Source organism: Lampetra planeri, unplaced genomic scaffold (assembly GCF_965212315.1).
Source record: "Lampetra planeri unplaced genomic scaffold, kcLamPlan1.2.h2 scaffold_507, whole genome shotgun sequence".
NCBI lineage: Eukaryota > Metazoa > Chordata > Hyperoartia > Petromyzontiformes > Petromyzontidae > Lampetra > Lampetra planeri.
Genome location: NW_027615330.1, coordinates 37,332 through 48,764, shown reverse-complemented (window position 1 = coordinate 48,764; position 11,433 = coordinate 37,332). Strand labels below are relative to the sequence as shown.

Here is an 11,433-nt window from a genome sequence, read left to right as displayed (position 1 = left end):
AGTCACTCACTCACTCACTCAGAGACTCACTCACTCAGAGACTCACTCACTCACTCACCACTCACTCACTCACTCACTACTCACTCAGAGACTTACTCACTCACTCAGAGACTCACTCACTCACTCAGAGACTCACTCACTCAGAGACTCACTCACTCAGAGACTCACTCACTCAGTCACTCACTCACTCACCACTCACTCACTCACTCACCACTCACTCACTCACTCACTCAGAGACTCACTCAGACACTCACTCAGAGACTCACTCACTCAGAGACTCACCCAGAGACTCACTCACTCACTCAGAGACTCACCCAGAGACTCACCCAGAGACTCACTCAGAGACTCACTCAGAGACTCACTCAGAGACTCACTCAGACACTCACTCACTCAGACACTCACTCAGACACTCACTCAGACACTCACTCACTCACTCAGAGACTCACTCACTCAGAGACTCACTCAGAGACTCACTCAGAGACTCACTCAGAGACTCACTCAGACACTCACTCACTCAGACACTCACTCAGACACTCACTCAGACACTCACTCAGACACTCACTCACTCACTCACTCAGAGACTCACTCACTCAGAGACTTACTCACTCACCACTCACTCACTCACTCACTACTCACTCAGAGACTCACTCACTCACTCAGAGACTCACTCACTCACTCAGAGACTCACTCACTCAGAGACTCACTCACTCAGAGACTCACTCACTTAGTCACTCACTCACCACTCACTCACTCACTCACCACTCACTCACTCACTCAGAGACTCACTCAGACACTCACTCAGAGACTCACTCACTCAGAGACTAACCCAGAGACTCACTCACTCACTCAGAGACTCACCCAGAGACTCACCCAGAGACTCACTCAGAGACTCACTCAGAGACTCACTCAGAGACTCACTCAGAGACTCACTCAGAGACTCACTCAGACACTCACTCACTCAGACACTCAGACACTCACTCAGACACTCACTCACTCACTCAGAGACTCACTCACTCAGAGACTTACTCACTCACTCACTCACTACTCACTCAGAGACTCACTCACTCACTCAGAGACTCACTCACTCAGAGACTCACTCAGAGACTGGTGGTGGTGGTGATGATGGTGATGATGATGATGATGGGTGTGATGATGATGGTGGTGATGGCGATGACGGTGATGATGATGTTTATTGTGGTGGTGATGGTGGTGATGGTGGTGGTGATGGTGATGGTGGTGGCGATGATGGTGGTGATGGTGGTGGTGGTGGTGGCGATGATGGTGGTGATGTTGATGTTGTTGATGTTGTTGATGTTGTTGATGTTCACATCTCACCAGGACCCCCCTCTGCCACTCACCAGGAGAGTGGCAGCCTCACGCTCAGCGGACATCCAAACCTCCCTGATGGTGGTGATGGTGGTGATGGTGGTGATGGTGGTGATGGTGGTGGTAGTGATGGTGAAGGTGGTGATGGTGGTGATGGTGGTGGTGGTAGTGATGGTGAAGGTAGTGGTGGTGATGAGGGTGGTGATGATGGTAGTGATGATGAGGGTGGTGATGGTGGTGATTAGGGTGGTTGTCAAGGTGGTGGTGATGGTAGTGGTGGTGATGGCGGTGGTGGTGATGGTGGTGATGGTGGTGATTGTGTGCAGGTGACTGTCCTATTTGGAGTGCTGTTGGATGTCAAAATTAATAAAACTACCTGTAAATAAAGCTGCCTGTGTGTGTTTGTGTATGTGTGATTGTGTGATTGTGTGTGTGGGATAGTGTGTGTGTCTGATAGTGTGTGTGTGATTGTGTGTGTGTATGATCGTGTGTGCCGGGAAAGGTCCTGGCAAGGATTATTCAACATCGCCTTGCCAGGCACGCTGAGGAGAGAGGCTTGCGGAGCCCTAATGCGGTTTCAGGAAAGGGCGGTCCTGCACAGATGCCATATTTTCTGTCCGTCTGCTACAGCAGAGGTGTAGGGAATTCCAACAAGACCTACATCTCTGCTTTATTGACCTGGTCAAGGCCTATGATACCATCAGTAGGCCTGGGCTCTGGGTTGTTCTTCGTGCTTTCGGAGTCCCTGACCCTCTGCTCACGATCATCAAGGACCTTCATGATGGTGAGCGGGCCCGGGTAAAACTACGTGGCCGGGAGTCGGAGCCTTTCCCTGTACACCTTGGGGTGCGACAGGGATGTCCTCTGGCTCCCACATTATTTAACATCTATTTTGACCGCGTAGTTCGTGAAGCCTTCAATAGCTGTACCGGGGGAATTTCCATTTGGTACAGATATAATGGGAGGCTGATCGACGCCCGGGTGCGATCAAGGGATGGCTCCCTATTGGTCAACCACGTTATGTATGCCGATGATTTGGTAATAGCTGCTCACTCAGAGGAGGAGTTGGAGACGCTGCTGCTGAGACTGGAGCGTGCCACTAAGAGGTGGGGCCTTACCATCAGCCCCACCAAAACTAAGCACCTGCCTGGGTGTTTTGTACCAGATGGAAACATTTAGGCTGGCCTGCCTACGATCCATCCTGGGTTTAACCTGCAGGCTGGATTGTGTGAGGAGCTCACAAGTCCTTGAAAGATCTGGGCAAAGTCCCATCGGTGAGCTCCTCCGGCAGGCAAGGCTGCGTTGGCTGGGTCATGTAGCCCGCATGCCCAGCCACCGCATGCCTAAACAGCTTTTGTTCGGCCGGATCGAGGGGGCTAAACGGGCGCGGCACGGGCTAGAGAAGAGATGGAGTGATGGAGGACGTGGAGCTGAGTGGACTTGCCGATGACTGGTACCAGCGGTGTCAAGATCGGCCTCTGTGGAGGAGGCTCGTGAAGGACGCTATTGGGCAGTTGGATGCAGTCGCCCTCCAACAACAACGGAGGGCGGAGGAGCGACGCTCACAACAACGAGCGGAGCCCCGGGTGGCTAAAGCACAGCAAGTTGGCACAGTAGGGGGCACAGGTGGTGCATCAGCCAGTCATCTCGGTCATCTCGGTCAGTCGACCCGTGGCACCTGCTGGGTCTGCCCCTACGTACAATAATTCACTGGTCAACACACTTTTTCTGGCATAAGGTTGTAAGGTAATTGTGGGGTGCTGATTCCAAATCTGGCATCCGTTTTTGTCCATCACATCAGGTGTTTGAGATATCAAACATTGCATTTTCAATAAAAACTGCGGAAGAAAAATATCAAATGGATGTGGATATCTACATAGAATGATATTAAAAACACACTATCCTTAAAAATACAGCGCCGTATTTTGACACTAAAGCAGTCACTGACTCGCATTTTTCGGGTAAAATCAATGAAAAAGTCGAGGCCAGAAAAAATGTTGTTGTTGTTGTTGTTGTTGTTGACCAGTGTAATTAGTGTAGTAGTAGTGTAGTGACTATATTAGTTATACTGGTAGGAACACCTCCTGGTTACAGCAGCCCACAGGGGATTGTTGTGTCCGTCGTGCAGGGAGGGGCTGGGTGGGGAGGGGCTGGGTGGGGAGGGGCTGGGTGGGGGGGAGGGGTGGGGCTGGGTGGAGAGGGGCTGGGTGGGGAGGGTGGGGCTGGGTGGGGAGGGGCTGGGTGGGGAGGGTGGGGAGGGGTGGGTGGGGAGGGAGGGTGGGAAGGGATGGGATGGGAGGGGCTGGGTGGGGAGGGGTGGGGTTGGGTGGGCGGGGAGGGGCTGGGTGTGGAGGGGCTGGGTGGGATGGGGCTGGGTGGGGTGGGGCTGGGTGGGAGGGGAGGGGCTGGGTGTGGAGGGGCTGGGTGGGATGGGGCTGGGTGGGGTGGGGCTGGGTGGGGAGGGTGGGGTTGGGTGGGAGGGGTGGGGCTGGGTGGGGAGGGTGGGGCTGGGTGGGGAGGGAGGGTGGGGAGGGGCTGGGTGGGGAGGGTGGGGCTGGGTGGGGCTGGGTGGGGAGGGGCTGCTCACCCCGTGGTGTCCGTATCAAACTCAACGTCTCACCAGCTCACTCCTCGCTAGCGGCTTGTGCCGCCCTCACAGTCGCCCATGTTTTAGTGTCATACCCCACGTGACCCTGGCAATACCCCACGTGACCCTGGCAACACCCCACGTGACCCTGGCAATACCCCACGTGACCCTGGCAACACCCCACGTGACCCTGGCAATACCCCACGTGACCCTGCTAATACCCCACGTGACCCTGGCAATACCCCACGTGACCCTGGCAATACCCCACGTGACCCTGACAATACCCCACGTGACCCTGGCTGTTGTTGACACCCTGGTGGCCATTGACCGAGCAACCCAACGACGTTCCTACCAGCCCCTTCCGCAGGAGGAGGAATTTGTTTAATAATGATGATGATGACTGCTACGACAATAACAACAATTTCGATGTAAAGCTTCTTTCGTGGCTGCAGGGATTCATCTTCTTGGTTCTTTCGATAAAGTCATCACGTAGAAGGGAAATAATGAAATAATAAAAATAAAACGTAATAAAATAAAATTTTTAATAATGAAAATAAAACGTAATAAAATACAATTTTTTAATAATAAAAATAGAACATAATGAAATACAATTTAAAATAATAAAAATAAAACATAATGAAATACAATTTTAAAATAAGAAAACATTTTTTAATACAATTTTAAAGTAATAAAAATAAAAACATAATAAAATACAATTTTAAAATAATAAAAATAAAACGTAATAAAATACAATTTTAAAATAATAAAAATAAAACAATAAAATACAATTTTAAAGTAATAAAAATAAAACATAATAAATTCAATTCTCACGACCCCTATCCCCTCCCTTTGATGCTGCTAATCCTGCATAGTGCACGGGCATAATGACTTTAAACCCCTCACCAAACCTCCTGCGCATTCCACAAGTAGTACTAATCGCATATCTGCATTTCCCATAAATATGCTAAATTCCTCTTGATGTGCAAATTCTTTTGTCAAGGCGCTCTTCCCCCTCCAACCCAGCAGCTTAAATTTACGCTGCCAAGCCTGGTGGTGCTCATTCAGACGCTGTCTTTCCGACGGCCCTGTTCTTCTGAACACCACCAAGCTTGGCAGCGTATATTTAAGTATATATTTAAGTATATACGCTGCCAAGCTTGGTGGTGCTCATTCAGACGCTGTCTTTCCGACGGCCCTGTTCTTCTGAACACCACCAAGCTTGGCAGCGTATATTTAAGTATTTATTTAAGTATATACGCTGCCAAGCTTGGTGGTGCTCATTCAGACGCTGTCTTTCCGACAGCCCTGTTCTTCTGAGCACCACCAAGCTTGGCAGCGTATATTTAAGTATATATTTAAGTATATACGCTGCCAAGCTTGGTGGTGCTCATTCAGACGCTGTCTTTCCGACAGACCTGTTCTTCTGAGCACCACCAAGCTTGGCAGCGTATATTTAAGTATATACGCTGCCAAGCTTGGTGGTGCTCATTCAGACGCTGTCTTTCCGACAGCCCTGTTCTTCTGAACACCACCAAGCTTGGCAGCGTATATTTAAGTAAATACGCTGCCAAGCTTGGTGGTGCTCATTCAGACGCTGTCTTTCCGACAGACCTGTTCTTCTGAGCACCACCAAGCTTGGCAGCGTATATTTAAGTAAATACGCTGCCAAGCTTGGTGGTGCTCATTCAGACGCTGTCTTTCCGACAGACCTGTTCTTCTGAGCACCACCAAGCTTGGCAGCGTATATTTAAGTATATATTTAAGTATACACGCTGCCAAGCTTGGTGGTGCTCATTCAGACGCTGTCTTTCCGACAGCCCTGTTCTTCTGAACACCACCAAGCTTGGCAGCGTATATTTAAGTATATATTTAAGTATATACGCTGCCAAGCTTGGTGGTGCTCATTCAGACGCTGTCTTTCCGACAGACTTGTTCTTCTGAGCACCACCAAGCTTGGCAGCGTATATTTAAGTATTTATTTAAGTATATACGCTGCCAAGCTTGGTGGTGCTCATTCAGACGCTGTCTTTCCGACAGCCCTGTTCTTCTGAACACCACCAAGCTTGGCAGCGTATATTTAAGTATTTATTTAAGTTTATACGCTGCCAAGCTTGGTGGTGCTCATTCAGACGCTGTCTTTCCGACAGCCCTGTTCTTCTGAACACCACCAAGCTTGGCAGCGTATATTTAAGAATATATTTAAGTATATACGCTGCCAAGCTTGGTGGTGCTCATTCAGACGCTGTCTTTCCGACAGACCTGTTCTTCTGAGCACCACCAAGCTTGGCAGCGTATATTTAAGTATTTATTTAAGTATATACGCTGCCAAGCTTGGTGGTGTTCAGAAGAACCGGTCTGTCGGAAAGACAGCGTCTGATTGAGCACCACCAGGCTTGGCAGCGTATTTACTTAAATATACGCTGCCAAGCTTGGTGGTGCTCATTCAGACGCTGTCTTTCCGACAGACCTGTTCTTCACCTGAGGACGGCTGCTTGCGTTGTGGCTGAAACGTCGTGAGAATTGTATTTTATTATGTTTTATTTTATTATTTTTAAATTGTATTTCATAGTTTTATTTTTATTATAATTTTTTTATTTTATTGTTTTTTTATTATTTTAAAATTGTATTTTATTATGTTTTATTTTTATTATTAAAACATTTATTTTATTATGTTCCATTTTTATTATTTAAAAATTGTATTTTATTATGTTTGATTTTTATTATTTTATTATTTCCCTTCTACGTGACGACTTTACCGAAAGAACCAAGAAGATGAATGACAACAATGTGTGTGTCTCACAGTCACCGTCTGTAGACCCACAGCACACAGACACAAGATGCTAAGAACACAGCACCAAGACAATGCAGGTGGGTCACAGTTTTATTGACACGACAACAATCTTTCTTATTACGATGATATTTCTTATTATTGGATCGATAATTAGTAGTACAATAACTATAATTGCATCGATAATTATCGGCACATTTTTAGTACTATTCATGACTTTTATCACGACAATTAATGTAACGTTATGATAATTGTCAATGTATTTATACTTATTGCATTCATGATGTTACGTGATGTGGTGACGTGGTGAGTGGTGAGGAGTGAGTGTGGTGAGTGAGTGAGTGGTGAGTGAGTGGTGAGTGAGGTGAGTGAGGTGAGTGAGTGGTGAGTGAGTGGGTGAGTGAGTGGTGAGTGAGGTGAGTGAGTGAGTGAGTGGGTGGGTGGGTGAGTGAGTGAGTGAGTGGGTGAGTGAGTGGGTGAGTGAGTGAGTGACTGACTGAGTGAGTGGTGAGTGAGTGGTGAGTGAGTGAGTGGTGAGTGAGTGGTGAGTGAGTGAGTAAGTGGGTGGGTGAGTGAGTGAGTGTGGTGAGTGAGTGAGTGGTGAGTGAGTGGGTGAGTGAGTGGGTGAGTGAGTGGGTGAGTGAGTGGGTGAGTGAGTGAGTGGTGAGTGAGTGGTGAGTGAGTGAGTAAGTGGGTGAGTGAGTGTGGTGAGTGAGTGGTGAGTGAGTGGGTGAGTGAGTGAGTGGTGAGTGAGGTGAGTGAGTGGGTAGTGAGTGAGTGGGTGAGTGAGTGGTGAGTGAGTGTGGTGAGTGAGTGAGTGGTGAGTGAGTGAGTGACTGACTGAGTGAGTGACTGACTGAGTGAGTGACTGACTGAGTGGTGAGTGAGTGGTGAGTGAGTGGTGAGTGAGTGAGTGGGTGAGTGGTGAGTGAGTGAGTGTGGTGAGTGAGTGAGTGGTGAGTGAGTGGGTGAGTGGGTGAGTGAGTGGTGAGTGAGTGGGTGGGTGAGTGGGTGGGTGAGTGAGTGTGGTGAGTGAGTGAGTGGTGAGTGAGTGGGTGAGTGAGTGAGTGGTGAGTGAGTGAGTGACTGACTGACTGAGTGACTGACTGAGTGAGTGACTGACTGACTGAGTGGTGAGTGAGTGAGTGGTGAGTGAGTGAGTGGTGAGTGAGTGAGTGGGTGAGTGGGTGAGTGGTGAGTGGGTGAGTGTGGTGAGTGAGTGAGTGGTGAGTGAGTGGTGAGTGAGTGGTGAGTGAGTGGTGAGTGGTGAGTGAGTGGTGGGTGAGTGAGTGGGTGGGTGAGTGAGTGAGTGGGTGAGTGAGTGGTGAGTGAGTGAGTGAGTGGGTGAGTGAGTGGTGAGTGAGTGGTGAGTGAGTGGTGAGTGAGTGGTGAGTGGAGAGTGAGTGAGTGGTGAGTGAGTGGTGAGTGAGTGGTGAGTGAGTGACTGACTGAGTGGTGACTGAGTGAGTGACTGAGTGAGTGACTGAGTGAGTGACTGAGTGACTGAGTGAGTGACTGAGTGACTGAGTGAGTGACTGAGTGAGTGGTGGTCACTGTGACGAGGTCTCTCCACTCTCGTAGCGAACAAAGTCGACCACCTCCACTCCGGTGGTGAGTGTGTGAGTGAGTGAGTGGTGAGTGAGTGACTGAGTGACTGAGTGAGTGACTGAGTGAGTGACTGAGTGAGTGACTGACTGAGTGAGTGAGTGAGTGACTGAGTGAGTGACTGAGTGACTGACTGAGTGAGTGACTGAGCGAGTGACTGAGTGAGTGAGTGACTGAGTGAGTGACTGAGTGAGTGATTGACTGAGTGAGTGACTGAGTGACTGAGTGAGTGACTGAGTGAGTGACTGAGTGACTGAGTGACTGAGTGAGTGACTGAGTGACTGAGTGAGTGACTGAGTGAGTGAGTGAGTGGTGGTCACTGTGACGAGGTCTCTCCACTCTCGTAGCGAACAAAGTCGACCACCTCCACTCCGGTGGTGAGTGTGTGAGTGAGTGAGTGGTGAGTGAGTGGTGAGTGAGTGAGTGACTGAGTGAGTGATTGAGTGAGTGACTGAGTGACTGAGTGGTGGTCACTGTGACGAGGTCTCTCCACTCTCGTAGCGAACAAAGTCGACCACCTCCACTCCGGTGGTGAGTGTGTGAGTGAGTGAGTGAGTGGTGAGTGAGTGGTGAGTGAGTGACTGAGTGAGTGACTGAGTGACTGAGTGAGTGAGTGGAGGTCACTGTGACGAGGTCTCTCCACTCTCGTAGCGAACAAAGTAGACCACCTCCACTCCGGTGGTGAGTGTGTGAGTGAGTGAGTGAGTGTGTGAGTGAGTGAGAGGTGAGTGAGTGACTGAGTGACTGAGTGAGTGACTGAGTGAGTGACTGACTGAGTGAGTGACTGAGTGAGTGACTGAGTGAGTGACTGAGTGAGTGACTGAGTGACTGAGTGACTTACTGAGTGAGTGAGTGGTGGTCACTGTGACGAGGTCTCTCCGCTCTCGTAGCGAACAAAGTCGACCACCTCCACTCCGGTGGTGAGTGTGTGAGTGAGTGAGTGAGTGAGTGGTGAGTGAGTGGTGAGTGAGTGAGTGGGTGAGTGAGTGAGTGACTGAGTGAGTGACTGAGTGACTGAGTGACTGACTGAGTGAGTGGTGGTCACTGTGACGAGGTCTCTCCGCTCTCGTAGCGAACAAAGTCGACCACCTCCACTCCGGTGGTGAGTGTGTGAGTGAGTGAGTGAGTGGTGAGTGAGTGGTGAGTGAGTGAGTGGGTGAGTGAGTGAGTGACTGAGTGAGTGACTGAGTGACTGAGTGACTGACTGAGTGAGTGAGTGGTGGTCACTGTGACGAGGTCTCTCCGCTCTCGTAGCGAACAAAGTCGACCACCTCCACTCCGGTGGTGAGTGTGTGAGTGAGTGAGTGAGTGGTGAGTGAGTGAGAGGTGAGTGAGTGACTGAGTGACTGAGTGAGTGACTGAGTGAGTGACTGACTGAGTGAGTGACTGAGTGAGTGACTGAGTGAGTGACTGAGTGAGTGACTGAGTGACTGAGTGACTTACTGAGTGAGTGAGTGGTGGTCACTGTGACGAGGTCTCTCCGCTCTCGTAGCGAACAAAGTCGACCACCTCCACTCCGGTGGTGAGTGTGTGAGTGAGTGAGTGAGTGAGTGGTGAGTGAGTGGTGAGTGAGTGAGTGGGTGAGTGAGTGAGTGACTGAGTGAGTGACTGAGTGACTGAGTGACTGACTGAGTGAGTGGTGGTCACTGTGACGAGGTCTCTCCGCTCTCGTAGCGAACAAAGTCGACCACCTCCACTCCGGTGGTGAGTGTGTGAGTGAGTGAGTGAGTGGTGAGTGAGTGGTGAGTGAGTGAGTGGGTGAGTGAGTGAGTGACTGAGTGAGTGACTGAGTGACTGAGTGACTGACTGAGTGAGTGAGTGGTGGTCACTGTGACGAGGTCTCTCCGCTCTCGTAGCGAACAAAGTCGACCACCTCCACTCCGGTGGTGAGTGTGTGAGTGAGTGAGTGACTGAGTGAGTGAGTGAGTGGAGGTCACTGTGACGAGGTCTCTCCGCTCTCGTAGCGAACAAAGTCGACCACCTCCACTCCGGTGGTGAGTGTGTGAGTGAGTGAGTGAGTGTGTGAGTGAGTGAGAGGTGAGTGAGTGACTGAGTGACTGAGTGAGTGACTGAGTGAGTGACTGACTGAGTGAGTGACTGAGTGAGTGACTGAGTGAGTGACTGAGTGAGTGACTGAGTGACTGAGTGACTTACTGAGTGAGTGAGTGGTGGTCACTGTGACGAGGTCTCTCCGCTCTCGTAGCGAACAAAGTCGACCACCTCCACTCCGGTGGTGAGTGTGTGAGTGAGTGAGTGAGTGAGTGGTGAGTGAGTGGTGAGTGAGTGAGTGGGTGAGTGAGTGAGTGACTGAGTGAGTGACTGAGTGACTGAGTGACTGACTGAGTGAGTGGTGGTCACTGTGACGAGGTCTCTCCGCTCTCGTAGCGAACAAAGTCGACCACCTCCACTCCGGTGGTGAGTGTGTGAGTGAGTGAGTGAGTGGTGAGTGAGTGGTGAGTGAGTGAGTGGGTGAGTGAGTGAGTGACTGAGTGAGTGACTGAGTGACTGAGTGACTGACTGAGTGAGTGAGTGGTGGTCACTGTGACGAGGTCTCTCCGCTCTCGTAGCGAACAAAGTCGACCACCTCCACTCCGGTGGTGAGTGTGTGAGTGAGTGAGTGACTGAGTGAGTGAGTGAGTGGAGGTCACTGTGACGAGGTCTCTCCGCTCTCGTAGCGAACAAAGTCGACCACCTCCACTCCGACGTCGCGAAGTTTCTGCTCCACAGAGAGAGACGGGTCCAGTAGGTACGGCTGGGACATCAACTCCGTCTGTACACACACATACAGTACATACAGTACGTACAGTGCATACAGTACATACAGTACACATACCGTGCATACAGTACATACAGTACACATACAGACACGCACACATGCACACACAGACACACACAGACACACACACAGACACACACACAGACGCACACACACGTACACACACACACACACAGACACACACACAGACACACACACAGACACACACACAGACGCACACACACGTACACACACACAGACACACACACAGACACACACACACGTACACACACACACACACAGACACACACACAGACACAGACACACACACACACACAGACACACACACAGACACACACACACAGACACACA

The 11,433-nt window shown here is 50.2% G+C and overlaps 1 protein-coding gene across 1 annotated transcript in view; it reads right to left on the bottom strand.

Moving 5' to 3' along the window:
* Positions 1–6,778: 6,778 nt before the first annotated feature.
* Positions 6,779–11,433, bottom strand: part of TSFM (Ts translation elongation factor, mitochondrial) — a 29,732-nt gene continuing 25,077 nt past the window's right edge. The window contains exon 7 of the mRNA XM_078623913.1: positions 6,779–11,076. Within this exon, the coding sequence (XP_078480039.1) occupies positions 10,951–11,076 (126 nt within the window). The 3' untranslated portion in view covers positions 6,779–10,950. The remainder of the gene's footprint in view (positions 11,077–11,433) is intronic.